This window comes from Mus caroli, chromosome 1 (assembly GCF_900094665.2).
Source record: "Mus caroli chromosome 1, CAROLI_EIJ_v1.1, whole genome shotgun sequence".
NCBI lineage: Eukaryota > Metazoa > Chordata > Mammalia > Rodentia > Muridae > Mus > Mus caroli.
The window spans coordinates 155,849,052-155,869,949 of NC_034570.1; the positions used below are offsets into that span (position 1 = coordinate 155,849,052).

Sequence of the window (20,898 nt, forward strand, 5' to 3'; positions counted from 1 at the left end):
GAACAGAAGTGCTCTCAGACAACAGAGTAGTTCTCACTCACCTTTAATCCTTCCAGATAGGATTCTTATACACAGTTTTGGGGTGGGTCAAGGATTGATAAAGGGTATTTCTCATTGGCTTGCTCTGAGAGCTCTGGAGAAACCTTATTTGCATGTGGGGGGGGCTTGGTGCTGCTCCTACCTGACTGATGGCCACAAACCTCTCTGGGGTGGGGGGGTGGGGCTGTGGGAGGCTGTAGTCGCTACAGGAGCCAGGGGCCCAGGAGGCATGGCCAAAATCCTACTGTCTAATGAAGGCGAAAGTCACCTCTCACCAGGTCTCTGGGGTTCAAGGCCCAAGCTCTATTGGGACCAGGCTGTTTGTGCACAGTTCACTGCCCCATAGGAGAAAGGTCAAAATAAAAGTTTTTCTGGTTACTGGCTCAAGGATATGCTGATTTGGGGGAGAGGTTTTGTCTCGCATTTTTAGGATATGGGATTAGTGTCTATACACCTTCCAGAGTTATATGGATCAGATTTGATAGAGGGAGACCCCCTGAAGAACTAGATTCCAGAGAACCAAACAAAAAATTACCTTGATGATACTAAAATTTTGTTTTGAGATTTGTATATTACAGAATATATAGCCTTGGTGAGTCTCATCATCAGACATGCTGAACTGACCTTCTTGAACTCCTGATGGATCCAGTCAGGACACAGGCATCAGAGACTAATCAATCATTGATGTGGCCTTCTTAAGGCCAACCAACTCCCCCATTTTCCCTACCTTCCCACTCCCCTTCAAAATATTTCAACTTGAAGAAGTTACGAAGAGTCATCGCCCCAGTTTCCTGGGTTTTGGGGCTGGAGGTAGTTATTAGAGGTTGTCTTTCTAGGGAATGTAGAAATGGTTATAATTGAAACAGGGAGGAATAGCTAGGATTGATTTCATAGCCATAATCTCATTTGGTAGAAATCTTTTTTTTTTCTTTTCTTTCTTTTTTTTTTTTTTTTTTGAGACAGGGTTTCTCTGTGTAGCCCTGGCTATCCTGGAACTCACTTTGTAGACCAGGCTGGCCTTGAACTCAGAAATCCACCTGCCTCTGCCTCCCAAGTGCTGAAATTAAAGGCGTGCGCTACCACGCCCAGCGGTATGAATCTTTTTATTTGTTACTAAGTTGAAATCGTAATTTCTTATTTTGCTACAGAATTGCTTTTGATGCAAAAATCAAGGTTTTCATTGGTATAGATTTCTTCTATTGATACAGAAAATTTAAAAGTACAGGGCTTAGACCCAGTTCTTCTACAACTGTTTTTATAAACTGACCTGAGATGATTAAGCCTGTGAGTTAAGGGCCAAATAGCAAATGTGTGGCTCTGAGTTTATTATTAAGGTGTTTTCAGAGATGTTAATTAGAAATAGCTGAGAGTAGTTAACAGAGAAGAGTCCAGATTACTTTATATAGATAGCTGGTTTTCAAAAACGTCAGAATTCCACAGAATGTGACAGTTAATGTTATTCACTTGTTGTTGAGACAAATTGGCTTCCCATTCATGGGTCCAAAAAAGCAACTGAGCATCTCACCTCCAGATGAAGCTGCACATTTGGGGCTAGGTTGCCACTGGGCAGGAAATCGCCAATCTCTCCTACAAACCTGTACTGTTCTTGAAAGGACACAATTTACAGGTTAGGACTGCTTAATTCTGCCAAGACAGAGTAAGCTAGTCCTTAATATTCCTGTATCTCTAAGGTCTGTCAGATGATCCTGGGCCAGAAGGCTGAACACATGTTCCATCTTCCTGACTTACTGGGGCTGTATGGGTAGGCAGTTGTCTCTACAATTTGTTTCAGTTCTGAAAGCGGTGTTAGACTTCCTATATATTTTCAGTTAATGTTGGTCATTCTCGGATTTCTGATGGGGTTGGAAAACTACTTATAGTCTCATAGCCAACACACACTATTTACTTTTTACCATAAAGAGGATGATTTTCATATGGCATACTATCTAAAGTCAGGACATAAGTCAAGGTAGAATCATAAGTCTTTTAATTTGGGGATAGATGACAATGTTCTATCTTAATGACATAAATGATGGGACTAGGTGTTAGGACTATCTTATACTTTATAGATTACAAAATGGTAATAGTTGTGCTCTATTTATATTTGAGAGAAAGGTTTTGTTTTTTATTAGAACAGAAAGGGGGAAGTGTAGTGGATGGGCTTGGTGCTGTTCATGTGAACCAATCACCTAATGAATAAAGGAGCAAATCATTGGGAAAAAAATAAACTTTTGAACAGTATTAAAAGGGCTTGGTGCTGTTCATGTGAACCAATCACCTAATGAATAAAGGAGCAAATCATTGGGAAAAAAAATAAACTTTTGAACAGTATTAAAAATTACACATACTTAGATAATAAGTTTCTTCTCCCTCCTACTCCTCTCTGTCCCTCTCTCAAGAATCAGTGATCAAGTCCACGATCTTACACATGCTAGGCAATCACTCTACCACTGAACCACTTTCCCAGCCACCCCCCCCCCGCATTCCTTCTGAAGTCAGAGGGAAAGGATTATACCCCACACAACACAGCAAGTAGTATGAGCTTTAAATTCATGTTGTTCTCCTTGTCTCCCAAACCCACCTACCACCTTAAAAGAGTCTGAGTTGATCTTGTGTATATAATAAATGAGTTTAGATTACAACTGAAGAACTGAGCTGAAGTCTTCTGGAAGAGCAAATGCTCTTAACCACTAAGCCATCTCTCTAGCCCTGAAAGACGAACTCTTCATTTGAGTAGCACCATTCTGTGGGCTTTGGTCTTAGACTTCATGAAAAGGAAGCTGGCTGAGCACAAGCATTCATCTCCCCCTGCTTTCTGACGGTGGATACAGCATACCCAGCAGTCTCAAGCCCTTGACACTATAAGCCTCCTCACTGTGATGAACTATTAACTGCACAAAACCAATCCCTTCTCCCTCAAGTTGCTTTTGTCAGGGTAGTTTATCACAAAAGTCAGAGAATAATTAATACACCTTGAAAACAGCCTTATGCAAAGGTTCATTTACAACCTTATTTCAGGCAAAGATGAAGTACCAGTGGATGAGGGCATAAATCGTCTATCTTTAATGAGTGGGGAAAGGCACCTTTCCAGCTCTGCAGTGAAGTTTCCATTCAATAATCAAAAAGGAAATATATGGTTAACTATGAACTACTTTATCTCAGTTAATCTAAACCATGTTTCCCAGAATTCATCCCAGGAATGAATTCTATCATTAAACAGGATAGATATTTATATAAAATTTGGGAAGATGAAAGAAAACCACCATCAATATTGGTTTGTGTCTACAGAAGGTTGGAGAAGATGCTCTCAAAGCTCACAAATGTGACTAGCTGTTGACTCACCTCGATGAAATGGCACAACTAGTCCTGTAACTGTACCACTTTCCTGTGATACATCCTTTCTTCAAATTCTCAGCCAACTGTACACTCAATATTAAAAGAGCATATAGTTTTTTTCCTACGGAATGTCCACCTACATTATATTCTCCAATCTAATTAATGTCTAGCAGTCTGTCTTAAGAGACCTAGCTTGTGCTTATAAAGGGGACAAATTCTATCATTAGACATGATAGACAGTCATGCTTATATAAAATTTGGGAAGATGAAAGTAAAACACCTCAGATATTGGTATTCAATATTCAAGCTTGTCCTTGCTTCCTTCCACTTAACACTATCTTCCCTTCCCAACTGTGTTGGAGGATGGTTTTGTGCACTGTGTATTCAATGCTGATTTCTATGCCCAGACATCTGGTTGCTGTCCAGATGATGACACGGTCAAGCATCTCCAGTCTCAATGTTATGTAAAAATTGTTTACATCACTTCTGGTTGGTTAATAAAGTGCTGATCTACCAACAGCTGGGCAGGAGGACAGGGCAGGACCACTGTCTGATCTGGTCAGGGAGTCCCAAGGAGACCAGAGAAAAGTGAGAGAGGAGGTGTGGAAAAACCACATAGAGAGACCAGGATGATTTGCCTTGAGATCTTGATGAGAAAGCAGCCATGAGGCCACACATAGACCAGAGCAAACTAGGGCCAAGACCAAATAGCAAATAACAGGATATTTGGCTAGGTTACGCACCTAGTTGGGTTAGTTCGGAACCTGTCCAGCTTAGTGTGTGCAGCTTGTTAGTAAATATACCAGGTCTCCATGTCTTTATTTGAGAGCTAAAACGGGCTAGAACTGGCATAGAAACACCCTCCAGTTATTCCAGTACAAGGAGAACAGAGAGAACCCCCTAAGAAATACTTCTACATAACTGCCTATCCTATATAGATGTCAAGCCCCAGAGTCAGATACAGAGAGAACAACTTCTACAAAGCTCTTTAATAAGGTCCCACAATAATAAGGTCATCTTTAAGTGTATGCTTGCACCAGTTGTGCTGGTTAGGTTTTGTCAGCAATACAAATCTTAAAGAGTCATCTAGAAAGAAACCTCAATTGAGGAACTACCTCACTTATTGGCTTGTGGGCATATCTATGCAGCATTTTCTGGATTAAGATTGATGTAGGACAGCCCAACTCACTGTGAGGGAAGAAACCCACTGGCATGTAGCTCTGGCTGTGTAAGAAAGCAACTCTGAAAGCAAGCTAAGGCATTTGCCATTGACTCTGCTTCTCTTTATGACAGACTACAACCTATAAGCCTGTCAGAACAGTCCAGGAATAGAGTTGTATGAGGAGAATTATGAGTGCTTGTGAGAACACTCCAAGAAAACAAGACAAGAGCCTTGTGACCTCAATTTCTTCAAAATATGGGATTGTTCTTGGAATGTGTTTTTGTTCCCCTCTCAGATCAGACAGAACTGAGTTTACTTCAGATTACTCAGTATTGCTTGCTGTGGGTATTCAATTAAATGTTTTTAATATCCTATATATGTCTCAATGGAAAAACATTTTTGCCACTTGTAGTTTGTCCTTATGGTTGTATACAGTTTGGTTTCATGAGAACTTTACTCAGGTGACCTTTCTTAACCCTCAGAGTATAAATTGTCTGATGCTCTGAATAAAGTTTACAATTGCATGAGACTTTAGTCTGCCTCATTTATCAACTCCATCCTCCTAGGTCCCACTGCTTCTAGAGCAATGACAGAAGCCAAATAAATGCTTTCCTCTCCAGTTTGGTTAGTGTGCTATCACAGCAACACGTGGCTGTTTCTGTGACTGAACCCATGCACATTAAATGCTTTCAGTAAGCTTTGCATGGAAGGAAAATTTCAACTTAGTAAAGAATATCTATTAAAGCAAACAAGAAAACTATAACTTATACTATATGTAATAGTAAAATCAGAAATGAGGCAAGAATGTTCACTTTCACTACAATTATTAAAGCCAGTACTATGAGTTTAGGCTATGTAATAATAAAAAAATTAATTTTAATTTTTAACTTTCATTTTAACCTTTTATTTTTTAGGTTTTAGTTTGTTTGTTTGTTTGTTTTTATGTGTGTGAGTATCTACCTTCATGTATGTAGATATGAATGGTGCCAGAGGAAGCCAGAAAATGGTGTTAGATCCCCCTAGGACTGGGGTTACAGATGGTTGTGAGCTGCCCTGTGGGTGCTAGGAATTGAACCCAGGTCCTCTGGAAGAGCAGCCTGTGATATTAACTGCTAAGCCATTTTTTAGACCACAAGGAAGAATTTAAAATGCAGATTGAATAAGGGAAACACTTTCCTATAGGAAAAGAATATCAGCATACAAAATCTTGAGAAATATTTTTAAAACTCGTTCACTACTAATGTTTGAGTTGAGTACAGATCAACAGAAGCAGTTATTTTGCTGCTGTTTTGCCTGGATAATTTTGTTGGAGGCAGGGTTTCCCATAAGGCAGACTGGCCTTCAACTCTACATAGCTAAGAATAACCTTAAACTAAGCATAAACATAAAAACTCACATAATGAGACCTCTAGCTTTATTAAAGTCCTAAATTAATGGAGTAACACATCATATTTATGAAGTACAAGACTCGGGATAATAAAGATATCAGTTTCCCTCGATCAACAACTGTCAAAATTCCAGCAATGAATCTGGACATATGGATAAGCTTATATAACAAATGATTCTTTAGAGAAGGAGAAATTACTTTGTCCTAATGTTAAAGCACACTGTGTAACTATAGAAACAAGACAGTAATATATTCTAAAAAGGACACAAGAACAAATGAGAAAATTCAGAATCAGATACATTTTGTGAAGGAAAAAGAACCTTTTCAATAAACTGAGTGAGATACCCTTTAGTACAAAAATTAATTTTGAACTGAACTTTAGACCTACAAAAATTAACTCACAATAAAACCTAGATTGAAGTACAAAACTGTAAAATTTTAAGAAAAACGCATAGTAAAGAATTTTCAGGATCACTCATAGTGATAAGAGTTCTTTGTGGCATGACACTAAAGTGCAGTTCATAAAAATAATGATAAACTGGAAATCAGTTTCTTGCACCCGTGTCCCTAGAGGCCATACAGGTATGGCTACTGCATATGGCAGGGAAGAGAGAGGCTATGCCTATGCTCAGGTATTCTGACCTATGAACACTGAATGATTAGTAGCCTAATACACTCTGAAACAACCACCAATCCTGCACCCAGACAGGCTGGGACAGGCTGCCATGATGGGAAGCAAGCTACAATTAGAACAACCATGCCTGGTGGGCTCTGGGAAAGGGGGTGGGGGACGGTGAGCCTGAGAAAGACAACCCTCAGAAGGGGTCCCTTGGGCTGGCCAGGGGAGGAGCTAGCTCGAGATGACCACCAGACCAGCACCATGGGGCCTGGACAGGGAGCTAGCCCAGAGATGACCACCAGTCTGGTGTCCCCCAGACCTTGGCCCAGCACCATAATGCATAGTGCAGCACAGCACTCCTGGGACAACCCCAGACAGTCAGAGACCCCAGTGGCTACTAAAGGAAGCAAGTGGTGGGGAAATGGAAGAAAAGAACAAGGGCACAATGAAGAGAGGCAGAACTTGAGACTCAAGGGTAGTGATGAACAGCCTGATATGAGTAGCTGGTGATACCATCTGGGATCATGGTGGGGTCCTGGCCTATGCTGTCACTGGGGACCATATCTGGGGGGTCTATGGCCCTGCAGTAGCAGGGGTCTGTTACTATCAAAGGCCAGGCAGACACCCCTTGATCTGTGCTGCCAACGAGGACATAGTGATGTTTAAGGACTATGCAAAACTGGCCCCACTCTTTATCTGGGCATCATGGGAGAGCTGGCTCTGGAGGCATGAGAACAAGAGAACTGAACCCACCCACACTGTGAGAATTTTAGCTGAGTCAGCTACTAGGATATCAGTGTGAGAAAACTGGCCTACCACTCACCTCCCCTGCAGTGGCAGGCAGGAGAGCTAACCCTGGGGTCATGAGAGCAGGAGAGCTGGCTTTGCCCATATCCTGCTGCAGCACTTGGGAGAATAAGCGCTCCAGGGTCCTCAACCTCACCTGGGCATCACAGTAGAGCTGGCCCTGGATGTGGAGGCAGCAGATGAGCTGTCCCCAACCCCTTGGGGTCAGCCCAGGAAAGCCAGCCCATCTTTGGTCTGCTGGGCAGTCTCCTGGGAGAGGGAAATATGCCCTCCTCCCCTCCCTGGTCTCTGGCCATCTATGGCAAGTGGGAGAGTTGGCCCCAGGGTCATGAGAGTGGGAGAACTGACCATTTCTCTCACCAGCTGCAACACTCAGGAAGACAGGCCCTGCCCCTCTCCTGGGCAACAGGGTAGAGCTGGCTCTGGCTGGGGGAGTTGCTGGTGAGCTGGCCCTGGGCTGGTGAGCTGGCCCTGGGCGTGTGAGAGCCAGTGTGAAAGCAGGAGAGCCTGTGGGCTGATCAGCTCAGTATCTCTCAGGCCCAGATCCAATTGACCCACTACAACATCTATCTACCCCATTGATGAACTGCTGGAGTGCATGAAGGAACCCATCCCACAGATCCAAAACTACAGGATCTCCATGACACAGGGCAACAACAGGATATCCAAAAGAAATCCCAGTGAGGGTCCAGTATTGATAAAGTAGCAGAAGCCACAGGCCTCCTAATAGACCATTTAGTCACTGTAATGAACACCGGCAAGCAAAGAAGTGTGGACAAAAGGTTATATATACCATGGGACACACTATGACACACTACAGCTTCCACAATGAGAATATTTTTTTCCTTTGTTGGGTGAAGGGCAGGGATAAAGGGAGGGAGAACTTCGATGAATGATGTGAAATTCACAAAGAACCAATAAAAAGTTTTTTAAAACAAACAACAAAAAAGCCCCTATAACAGAATAAAAGAAATACTATCAAAAGGAAAAGGAAAAAAAAGAAAAGAAAAGAAAAGATGTATGTAGCCAAGAAGCAGTATCTAAAATAAAGAACTTTAAAAAACGTAACCTCAATGCTGCCACTGCTATTGTTCTCTTAACACTGCACAAATCTGACTCTCACTCCACAAGACAGCAGGTCAACAAATAAGGTTTATACCATGACTTGTACAAAGGTGACTGCCTACAAATCCACCAGAGGGAAAGCACACAAGGAACAACTGCTCTCCACCACAGGAGTAAGCAAACTCCATCATTTCTGACTTGAACAGTATTCTGTAAGATGGGATGCTATCAGAAGTTCCATGTCCACTGAACTTCCAGCTCTGGCATGAAAACTCACCCAGGACTTCATGAACACACAACCACTAGTGCTTTACAGGAAGGGAGTGAGTCCATCTGGCTGGCCTTTTTAAAGTTACCAACTTGTCATGCTATTCAAGCCAAGTAAGACCACAGATATCATCTAATACATTGCACATACCAAAAACATGCTATGTATTGTGGGGGCTAGGAAACAGCCTACATGGTAAAGGCACTGGATGCCAAGATTGATAGCCTGAGTTAAATACCTGAAAACTAACAGAAGAAAGGCAAGAACTGACTGCTAAAAAGTTATCCTTTGGTTTCTGTACACATGCTACTGCACATGTATACAAGACACACTGGGTCTCACTGTGTAGGCTCTGACTACCCTAAAACTCACTTTGGGGACCACACTCGCCTCAAACTGGACAGATGCTCCTACTTCTGCCTCCCAAGTGCTGGCATCAAAGGTGTGCACTCAAATAGCCTGATTCTTAACCCCAAATTAGAAACAACTGAACTATCTAAAAACAGATGAACAGATAAACATTTATACTCGGCAATAAAAAGGAATAAATTATTCCTTAATTTAAATATTCCAGCTGCTTATTCTCCTAGATAGTTTAGAATATAGTCAACCAATATATGACATCTCTGAAGTGACAAAACCCTGTGTTAAGAACAGAATTGTGGTTGTCAGGGTTATAGCAGTAAAGAAAAGGGTGGCACAAACAATCCATGTGGTGGTGGAATTTTATGTTTTAACCATATAAATCCATAATTAGTAAACTAAAATTAACATTAATTTGTCAAAATAAATATTAGACTACACTGCATGGAACTAAATGTACACATATAAATGAATCCATGTAACATTACAAAAATCTGAATAAGGAATGTGAATTCTGTCAGTTTCCTAATTATTATATTTCAAAAGAAATTACCATTGAGGTACTGGTACTGGGGTATAGCATATAGCTTTCTATTATTTAACTTTTTTTTTTTTTTTTTTTTTGGTTTTTCGAGACAGGGATTCTCTGTGTAGCCCTGGCTGTCCTGGAACTCACTCTGTAGACCAGGCTGGCTTCGAACTCAGAAATCAACCTGCCTCTGCCTCCCAAGTGCTGGGATTAAAGGCGTGCACCACCACCACCCTGCTATTGCTTAACTTTTTAAAAAATTTTAATTTTGCATGGTTATGGCTGTATACCATGTTTGTGTCTTGTGCCAGCAGAGGCCAGAAGAGAACATCAGATGTCCTCAAAATGTAGCTAGAGATGGTTGTGAGTCATGATGTGGGTAGAAAGAACTGAACCTGGGTCTTCTGGAAAATCAGCCAGCATGCTCAACCACTGAGCCATCTCTCCAGTCCCAAATGTTTTATTTCCTATAACTGCATGAGTCAATTATTTTCTTAAAATATAGAGCTTTTTTAACTTAAAAAAAAAGTACTTACCACTAAGAAAATTCCAAGCCCAGATGTCTTCAATGATTTAAGGAAAACCTTATACAAATTCAGAAAACCAGACTCATATCCCACTCATGAAGCCAACATCATACTAGTATAAGAACTAAGTAGGTTAAAACTATGTAAGTACCATCTATGAACAACAGCTTAAATCTCACTGAAACTTAAAACATAAAAAGAATAATTTGCTCTAATAAGAGCCCAGAAATCAATATTGGTTTAAATCAATCCAAAAGCCCAATTTTAATCAGTGGAAAGAATTCAAAAACTTCATTTTTAACTTTACTGTTGTGTGTGATATGCGTGGGGGCAGGTCTATGCTATGGCGTACATATGTAGCTCAGATGATAACTTTATGAAGTTGTTTTCTCCTCCTCCTGCTTGGGTTCTGAGGACTGAACTCGGATCATCACTGGGCAGCAAGACCTTTAGCCACTGAGCCATCATGCCAGCTCCCAAATAACTTTTTAAAAGTTGTGTTTACTGGCTTTTAAAATTTTTTTCATGTTTTGATCATATTTTCCCCTATTCCCATCTCCCTACATTCATAATTTTCTCAAAAATAAGATAAAATGACTAAAAATACCAAACCAAACAAACAAGAATACACAAGTAACATGAATCTGGATTGTGTTGGCCAACTACGCCTTCCCTGGAGTGTGGCTGATATACATACCCAGTGTCACTCCATTAGAGAAAAATGATTTTTCCTTTTCCCAGTAGGTATCAACTGCAAACAGCTTACTGATTAGGGATAGCACTCTGTCCACAAACAAACAAACAAACAAAAAAATTCTGAAAAAAAAAAAAGTCTGAAAAGTAAGTGCCCAGTTGTGATCAATGTCTCAGCAATCTAGCAATAGAAGACTTTCCTAATCTCAGGAGAAGCTACAAAAATCTATAGCCAACAACACACTTAACAGAGACAATCTTTTACATTTATATTTATGGTGTAAGTGTTTTGCCTTCATGCATGTATATGTACCATGTGTGTGCAATGTCCATAGAGGCTAGGAAAGCCATGAGAACCCTTAGAACTAGAGCTACAGACAGCTGTGATCTGACACGTAGGTACTGGGAAACGAGCCTGCGTCTTCTGCAAGAGGAGTAGGTACTTTGAGACTTACTGTTCATCTCTCCACCGAAACCCCTCACCCTTGCACCCTCTATGTGCTTCTTTTCTTTTTTCAGGAGTGGGGCTTGAACCCACAGTACATGATGGATAAGTGCTCTCCCACAGATCTACATCTAACCCCTGACAATCTTTTTTTTAAATCAGGAATGAGGGCTAAAGAGATGATCCAGTGGTTACAAGCACTTGCTGCTCTTTCAAAGAACCTAGTTTCAGTTCCTAGCACTCACATGGTGGCTCATTGCTTCTGTAACTCCAGTTCCAGGATATTCAATCAGAAAATATCTCCATGGAAACCAGGTATGCTGTGGTAACCACTCATAAAAACAGAATACTCATACACATAAATTAAATACTTAAAAAATTTATGAAAATAGTTGTCTTAGTTAAGGTTTCTTTCTATTATTGTAAGAAAACACTGTGACCAAAAGCAACTTAAAGAAAGAGTTTATTCAGCTTACAACTCCATAATATAGTCCACCACTGAGAAAAGTCAGGGAAGGAAATGAAGCAGAAGCCATGGAGGAATGCTGTGTACCAGCTTGTTCCTCATTGCTTGGTTTGCTTTCTTATGTATGCTTTCTTATGTATCCCACAGAGTTGCCTACAAGCCAATTTGATGAAGGCATTTTCCCAACAGAAGTTCCCTCCTCACAGATGCCATGGCTTGTATCAAGCTTAACAAAAATTAACCAGCACAACTGACCCTGTGTCAAGACACAGTCTCCTCTCTTATTTCTATATTTAACTTTTTGAGCCTTACCCAGAGCAATTAAAGAACTAAATACAGGTTAAAAAAAAAAAAGAGGATGAATCAAACTTAATATGCAGTGACATAATCATCCACACAAAATTTAAAAAAAAAAAAACTCTTAAAGAAAAAAATTACACAAATTGTGGTTCAAGATATAAGATCAATTGTTTTTATTCCTCTAAGCCCATTCCAGGGCTGGGACTGTAGCTCAGTGAAAGCTTACATGGCAAGAAATGAAGCCCTGGGTTGAATCCCCAACTCAGCAAAACCCAAAACTACTGAATCAATGAATACCAAAATAAAGAGCTAGACCAGAATCATAGTTTGAAAGATTCAATACTATAAAGATGAAAGTTCTCCCAGACATAATATAGATTGAACACTGTACTGGCTGGTTTAGTATGTTAACTTGACACAAGCTGGAGTTATCACAGAGAAAGGAGCCTCCCTTAAAGAAATGCCATCAGATCCAGCTGTAAGGCATTTTCTCTATTAGTGATCAAGGGTGGGAGGGACCATTGTGGGTGATGCCATCCCTGAGCTGGTATACTGGGTTCTATAAGCAAGCTAGTAAGTAACATTCCTCCATGGTCTCTGTATCAGTTCCTGCTTCCTGACCTGTGTGAGTTCCAGTCCTGACTTCTTTTGGTGATGAACAGCAATGTGGAAGTGTAAGCTGAATAAACACTTTCCTCATCAATTTGCTTCTTGGTCATGATGTTTTGTGCAGGAATAGAAACCCTGACTGAGACAAACACAAAACAAGTATCTTGTTGTTATTGTTTTTGAGAAACTGACAAGACTGTGATTTTGTTGATGATGGTGGTGATTTTGAGACATGGCTTTGCTATGTAGCCTCAACTGACCTGGAATTTACTATGTAAACCAGGCTGGTCTCAATCTTGCAGCAATCCTCCTGTCTCTGTTTTCTAAGAGCTGGGATTATCAATGTGCATCACAAGCCAGGACAAACAAGCTGTTTTAAAATTGTATATGAAAGCTGGGATTATCAATGTGCATCACAAGCCAGGACAAACAAGCTGTTTTAAAATTGTATATGAAAGCCGGGCGTGGTGGCGCACGCCTTTAATCCCAGCACTCGGGAGGCAGAGGCAAGCGGATTTCTGAGTTCGAGGCCAGCCTGGTCTACAGAGTGAGTTCCAGGACAGCCAGGGCTATACAGAGAAACCCTGTCTCGAAAAACCAAAAAAAAATTGTATATGAAAATGGAAAGAGCTCAGAATTCCCTGGGAAATTTTGAAAAGAGACAAGGACCAAGTGTCATATGATGCTAGAGAACAAAGGATCCCTTTAGCAAGATCTTAGAGTTACAGATAATTGAAAAAACAGATTCATAGGCATTAAATGAAGCTGGGGAGGAGGGAGGAGCCACGCCTACGTAAAAATGATTCTACAAAGCTGACTGATTAGAATGTCCTGATTATGGAAGAGTTGGAACTGCAGATATTGAGTCTGGCTCTCTTAGGCTGCCTTTAACCCCTTATGAGGCACTCACTGCTCACCTCTGTATCTGACCTACATTCTTGCAGTTATCAGGAAAATCCTTTGGAATGTATAAACTTTAAAAATCACTAGTTTCCAGCAACCCCAAAACTAAGGATGTTACTGGATGACACTCATAACCTAAAGTAGAATTTCTCCCTTTGTTATATATAACCCACCCACCTTTTCTTTTCACAAATTTGGAAAATGCCTTGATTTCTGATTCCTTTTATTTGATGGCCATACAAGTTCACATAACTGCTTCTACACTGGAGCAGCTACATTGTAACATGTTATTCAGAGCAACTTGAATCTGTGTTCCCAGGCATAGTCATTTATATTTGGCCTAGAATAAACAATCTCCTATCCCTTTGTCTTGCACTGAGAGAAGAAAAATGAAAGACAAATAAAAATGGGGCAGGCAAACTGGAGATTGCAACAGCTGCCAAAGATGAAAAAGAAGAAAAAGGAAAACTGTACTTTCTGAATCAGATATCAAGAAAGCAGACAGGCTCAGCACTAGTAGTCTTGTAGCAGTCCCATGGTGGGAGGTGGAGGGTGTGTATAGATGGAGATCTTTAAGGAAGAGAATGCCCAAGTCAGACAGCAGAAAGCAGGCAGGCTGAACATCACGGATCTGCAAGCAACTTAACCCTGGACAGGGGTTATTGGAGAACAAGGACAATTCTCATTAAGGGTAGAGATATTCCTCCCCATCTTATGTCTTTATATATCATTGTTTTCTGGGTTCAGCCTAGGTTCAGGCTGTCCTCTTGGGATTGATTCTAAAATAAATCCCAAGATTGAGTGCCCCCCCCCCTTTATTAAAGGAGATCTTGGCATTGCTTGAGCACAGGAAGCTCCTGATAATCCACATAGAAGAGTAGTATCAACTCTAAACAATTCACTTGTAAATTTTCAGATCATCAAACAGGCAAATGTGCCAGAGAATATCACTGTGTTAATATTTGTGTATCAAAGGGGTTTGCAAACTTGGGACCACCTTTTGCACGAGAAAAGATCTTATGGGTCAAAGAACATACTTTTACCAGAAGAACCTGACATAGTTATTGTGCTAGTTTGAATGACCATGGCCTCTACAGGCTCATATATTTGAATGCTTAAGTCATCAAGGAGTGGAAGTGTTTGGGAAGGATTAGGAGGTATGGCCTTGTTGGAGTAAATATGGCCTTGTGAAGGAGGTGTGTCTCTGTGGGTGGGCTTTGAGACTTTAAAAGCCTGCACAAGGCCCAGTCGCTCAGTCTCTCTCCCTTCTTCTTTCTCCCCCTCCTCCCTGGGGATCAGGATGCAAAGCTCTCATTTACAGCTACAATGCCATCCCTGTCTACTTTCCGTTAAGATGATTATGGACCAACCCTCTAAAACTGTTAACCCCCAATTAAATGTTTCCTTTCATAAGGCGCTCCTTGGTCATAATATCTCTTCACAGCAATCGAATAGAAACTAAGACAGCTATGCATTATTTCCCAAAAGGAGCCAGGGAAGTAGTCAGCTGCAAATGGCCATTTTATTCCATTCTTTCTTCCCTTCCTTTCATCTCCTATCACATACTAAGCCCATTTTTAACATTTACTATAAACAATAAAGTACTGGCAAAAGACAGAAACTTAAATCAATGAATGTGGTGAAGAAAGTGACTTGAACATATCTGGTCAATTGATTTTCAACAAAGGGGGAAAGTCTTTTCATAAACAGTGGTGGATCAATTTTACATTCATAAGCGAAGAAATGAAACTTGATTCGCCTCATAGCACGTATCAAAAATGAACTCTACAATGTTCAAAGTATTAAATATATGAGATAAAATAGAAAACTTTCAAGGGGCAAGAAAACAACAAAACATTTTGTGACCTTGGATTATGTAAAGGTTCTTAAAACAGAATACAAAAGTTTCAAAAATATTAAACTATAAATATTGTTAAAAACAATGTTCGGAAAACTGTTAAAATACAGATGGGTAATAATAGTTCAAACCATCCTTGGGTTACATGAGACCCTATCTCAAGAAAGTAAGAGGGGGATAAAAAGGGAACTGTCCAGGGAATGGGAGGGATGTAGGAAGAGGAAGGGCAAGACAGGGAAGGTAGGTGGGAGGGAAAGAGGGAAGGGGAGAGAAAAGAAACAAGGAAGGAATGCAGGGACAGGTTAGCAGAGGTGAGAAGAGAGAGGACTTTAGAAAAAGAAAACAGCACCAGGTATGGTGGCAATGCACCTATAATCTCAGCCTTTGGAAAGAAGTTCCAGGTCAGCCTCATCTATATAAGGAGACCCTGTCTAAAAGACCAAAAAGTAAAAGAGAAAACAGACAAGACAAACAGGGGAGAATGCATGTTAAACAAACATACAAACAAACAAACCTATTTGACTTTAATCTCAGCATTCAGGAGACAAGAGGCAGGTGGAGTGCAGTGAATCTGAGGCCAGCTTGACATATACATATTGAGTTGCAGGCCAGTCACAGCTACATAGTAAGCCTCTGTCTCAAAAAATAAAATACAATAAATTTTCTAATCTATTTACTTGTACCAAAACAGATGTACACACAGATAGATAGATGTATAAATAAAAAAATATTTAAAAGGTAACCTTCACATTTAATTAATGTACATGAATGCAAAAGAAAACAAATGGATATTTGTTAGCCATTAGAAAAATGCAAACTGAAGCAATAAACTTTTATACACCTCTTACAAAAAGAAAAAAAAAAAAGCTAAAATTAGAGCTGGAGAGATGGTTGGACAGTTAAGAGCATGTATTGCTTTTACAGAAGACTTGGTTTGGTTCCTAGCACCCACATGGTGATTCCCAACTAGTCTTAACTCCAGTTCTAGGCACTCTATTGACTTCCACAGGCACCAGGCCCGAAAATCAAAGAACAGGAACACACACACACACACACACACACACACACACGAACATTGATGGGCATAAAGTAAATCTTAAAAGGGGTGGGGAGCTAACATTAGAAAGAGTAAGTAAGGCAAATATTGACAAGAAGAGCTGGATTCTACATCCCAAATGGGAATGTGGTATAGTATAAATTATGTTGAAGAACAAGGCTAGCAAATCTTACTGATTTTCCCACAAAGTGAAGATTGTATCTACAAACACTAATAAAATAAAACCTGTCTTATTTTTTCCAAGGTCTAAGTAAAATTTCACTATTTATAGCTTCTTTGTAAGCTCTCACTAGTATGTGTTAAAGAATTTTGGGTGAAATTTTGTGGTTCGGTTTTCTTTGTATTCCCTCTATGTACCTCAAGCTGGCTTTAAACACAGTGGTACCCTACTGCCTCTGGCTCACATAAATCTGGGATTATAAGTAACCAGTTTAGAAAAGTATCTTTGAAAAAAGAAAACATCACAAACAAAAACCACATTTATTGTATTTAGGGAAAGGAATGGGTCACATTACATGTGTGTGGATCAGAGGACAAAATAGGGAGTCAGTTCTCTCCTACTGAATTAGTCCCAGGAATCTAACTCAGGATGCCAAGTCTCAACAGTAAGGTCCTTACTTACCCAACTATCTTACTGCCTCGTTTTTGGTTTTTTGGTTCTGTTGTTTTGTTTTGTTTTTCCAGACAGGGTCTCATCTCACTCTGGACTATATATGCCACATTGGCCTAGAATTTGTAAACAATCCACCTCAGCCCCCTAAATGTTGGGATTATATGTGTAAGCTATCATACCCGGCTTGTGTATATAATATAAACATGTCCACTTGCCTGTATGTGTGGGTGCACCAGCCAATGCATGAAGGCCAGAGAACATAGAGTACACTCGTTCTCTCTCTCTCCCTCCCCTCCCCCCTCCCTTTGAGACAGGATCACTTGCTAAAGCTTGAGCTCTCAGTTTAGCTAGGTTAACATGACAGTCATCAAACCCAGTAATGTTCCTGTCTCTATACCCTACCCTAGCTTTTTACAAGGATGCTGGAGACCCAAATTTGGCCCCCTTGCTTGTACAGTAAGCATACTTATTCAACTAAACCATCCCTCCAGCCCACCCATTCTATCCTTTTTGTTGTTTTTAAATAATGTGTCTCCTGTACTCCAAGCCCAAGCTGGCCTAGCACTTCTTAATCCTCCTGACCCCATGCCCCAAGTGCTAGAGGTATGAGCCACCATACCCAAGTGAATTTTTTAAAATTGCCTATGTTTTTTAATTTTCAGAAAGGGACTCTGGGCTGGCCTTGAACTCTTTATCCTCCTGCCTCTACCTCCAGAGTGCTAGGATTACAAGCTGACACCTCCACACCACCACATGGTGCTAGGGATGGAACCCAGGACTTCCTGCACACTGAGCAAGCACTCTTTTAAATGAGCTACATCCCAGTACCTAATCTTCACACACTTAGATCAGGCAGTGAAGATACCAATCCTGTTTGTGTGCTACAGGAAGTCAGTGAATACGTTAGAGGCATTATCTAAAACACTGGTCATCTTGCCAGAGTTTTCTCTCCTTGTTCAGTTCCCGAGGAAGTTAATGGAACCTTTGTGTTTTGTTTCTTTAGTAATCAAAACCTCCATAAAAAATGAACATTCCAGTTTGAATGTTACTTAGCAGTAATTTATTATTAGGAATGCAAATAATAGAAACCTATTAGGAGAAAATGTAAACTATAAAACTCTGAACAATTATGATGTTTAAATCTGCATATCTTTAAGAAATCAACTAACTAAGTTCCTTGCACTTGGAATTTAAAAGGGTGTTTGTTTGTTTGTTTGTTTGTTTTTTGAGACAGAGTTTCACTAAATATCCTTCAAACTCTCAGCAAGTCTCCTTCCTCATCAAAAAAGGCTTTATGAGAAAGGTCATCCTCACCCCCCACCCCCACCCCCACACAAAGAAACTTATTAGGTATCAGATTCACTAGACTGCCCGTAGGTTTTATTTCAAAGATGACCTTAAACAGGTGATCCTACCAGTCAGCCCTTTACCTTGGAAGTGCTGGGATTAAAGGATTACAGATGTCTTCCATCTAACCCAGGAAGAATCGCTTTTAAAGAAGTGCTAAAATAAAGTATGCATCATTGTCACACTTCAATTACTTAAAGCTAAACACAGTGGCGAACATCAGGAACTCCAGAACTTAGAAGACTAAGGCGGTTCTTAGTCTTAAGAGTTTTCTCTTTGCAACATCAGAGGTCTAGAGAACTGAAGCAGCAGAGGCTTGGTGGCTGGCACACTCACCTGCTGAGCCATCTCAAGAGCCCCACTGACCATGTTCTCATTACCTTTATTATACACAGCTGAACTCAATCAGAAACACTAACTACAAAACTCACAATTACCCAATTGAAATAAGACTAAATTATAACTTCACTCACACAAAACTTTAGCATTTGCTTTATTAAGGTAAAAGTCTGTTTTTTCTACACAAACTAAATTTTAAAATAAATTTTCACACCTCTTTTAAGACAAGGATTTTAAAAAGGACTTTACAAATATTAAAAACAAGCAGTCTAGGTACTTATTACAACATATGTAAATGATGTTTGCACAGTCATGACAGTGAACACATATTACAGAAAAGGGGACAGGGTCAGGTGAAAATTTACAATGTAATCCCAGCTATCAGGAGAATGAGATAAAAGTTAAGGCTAGCCTGGACTATATAGGGAGTCTCTGTTTCAAATAAAAAAGAAACTAAAACTTAGAACATTAAAATTCTTCATTAAGTACTATGTAATGTTTTACACACATTTTTATGTCTAAAAGGATCTCCAGATGCAGTGAAGAAAAAAGCAAGGGAGAAAAATGCTTTCACCACCATGCATCCGGTTTTCATTCACACACATGTAGGGTGCACATACAGGCACTATTATTTATATATGTATGCACTTCTAAGAAGGAAATAAATCAAGGAAAATAATCACAAAACAGAAACATTTCTAGGGGCAGTGGCATGAAATCCAAATGGGACCGATTCTGGGATTTCTGCTTTTTTGTATTTAATTCTTACAATGATAACATTCACTTAAAAACATTAAAATGCACACCTAAGCGTCCTTTAAGCAATTTATAGCCAGTAGTATTGGCTGTAATGAGATTTCATTTCTTTCTATTTTTGTTGTAGTAAGAAAAAAAAAATGACAGCAACAAATCGCTTCACTTGGCAAAGAAATGACAGAGTTGGGGGAGGAGACACTTTGAAGAAACAGGACTTTTTAGTTGACTCCGGCATAACCCAAACACACTCAACAAAACTCACGGTACACAGAACGAAAAAGGTGGAACCCCGCGTCCACAGTCCTGAAGGTTGTTTTTAGAAAGCTTAACTAAGAAACAGAAAATGCCAAGTGTGTTTTCCAGGGGTGGGAACAGGAACGTGAAACCTTACGCCACCTAAAAGAGGTCTACGGGACTGACAGCAGGCTGGACCTGGGAAAGCGCGGGGGTGGGGAGGGCTCCGCGATCTCTTTTAGGTTTGGGCTCAGCGCCACGGTTTACAGCGAGCCAAGCCGGGCTGGGGTGTCAAGTCCCTGAGGGTGGTCAACAGCGTCTCTCTCGGGCGACATCTAACCCCTTGCGGAAGCCGAAGAAGGAGGTGGACAAGCAACACCTTGAGGTCTTCGGCTGAGCGGGGACAGCTCCGGAGGAAAGCAAAAGCGCCAACTTTGGCGTTCAACGTGGCATCTCCGTAAGGCTCGCCAAGTCTTCTCCGGAGTCCCAGCCCACGAGCGACCCCAACACCTTTCCGGGCTTAGTGCCGCCTCCCCACGGCCCGGCTCTCCGAGGGAAGCCCAGCTTGAGCCGCGCCTGGCAGCTTGCAAAGGGGACCCCGACCTTAGGAGGTGCGGGCGCGGATCGCCGTCATCCCACCTGACACCTAGCCTGCTGGGCGCCCCGGTCGGGGCTCCGTCTGGTCGCCAACAGCCCCGGCGGCGCCCCCTCCCCCACCTCTGGGCGGCGACCTCAGCGCCGCCGCCCCGGGGCCCCCGCTCACCCAGGTAGCGGCTCCTCAGCCGGGACGGGTCCTCCAGCCCAAGGGACCTTTTCCTCACGTCCCACAACAGGTGCGGGCAGGAGCCACTCCGAGCCATGGCTCCGCCGGGGCTGGGGTGGGAAAGGGGAGACCACCGCGGGGGGTGGGGAGGGGAAGAGAGGGAGGGGACAGGCCGATCAACACCCGAGCGGCACCAGCACCATGCGCGCGCCCCGGGGCTTCGCCGGCGCCGCGACTCAGAGGGCGGCAGCCACGGCCGCGCCTTCTCCCCCGGAGCGGAGAGGCACCCGGGCCACGGCTCGCCTCATACTCTCAGACTACCCAGAACATCTAGAGATCGGCAACAGTCCCCTCCCTCGACCCCCCTCCCGCGGGAGGCGGAGGAGAAGGCGGAGGCGGCCGCGAGCTCCTCC

The 20,898-nt window shown here is 41.5% G+C and overlaps 1 protein-coding gene and 1 pseudogene across 3 annotated transcripts in view; one reads left to right on the forward strand and one right to left on the reverse strand.

Moving 5' to 3' along the window:
• Dcaf6 (DDB1 and CUL4 associated factor 6) overlaps positions 1–20,851 on the reverse strand; it is a 117,846-nt gene extending 96,995 nt beyond the window's left edge. The window contains exon 1 of one of the 3 annotated variants that reach the window (XM_029478272.1): positions 20,486–20,851. In XM_029478272.1, the coding sequence (XP_029334132.1) occupies positions 20,486–20,582 (97 nt within the window). In that variant the 5' untranslated portion in view covers positions 20,583–20,851. The remainder of the gene's footprint in view (positions 1–20,485) is intronic. The other 2 variants (XM_021161442.2, XM_021161509.2) reach the window with 2 other exon arrangements.
• On the forward strand, positions 6,515–6,599 carry LOC115032499 (annotated as a pseudogene).
• Positions 20,852–20,898: the final 47 nt, after the last annotated feature.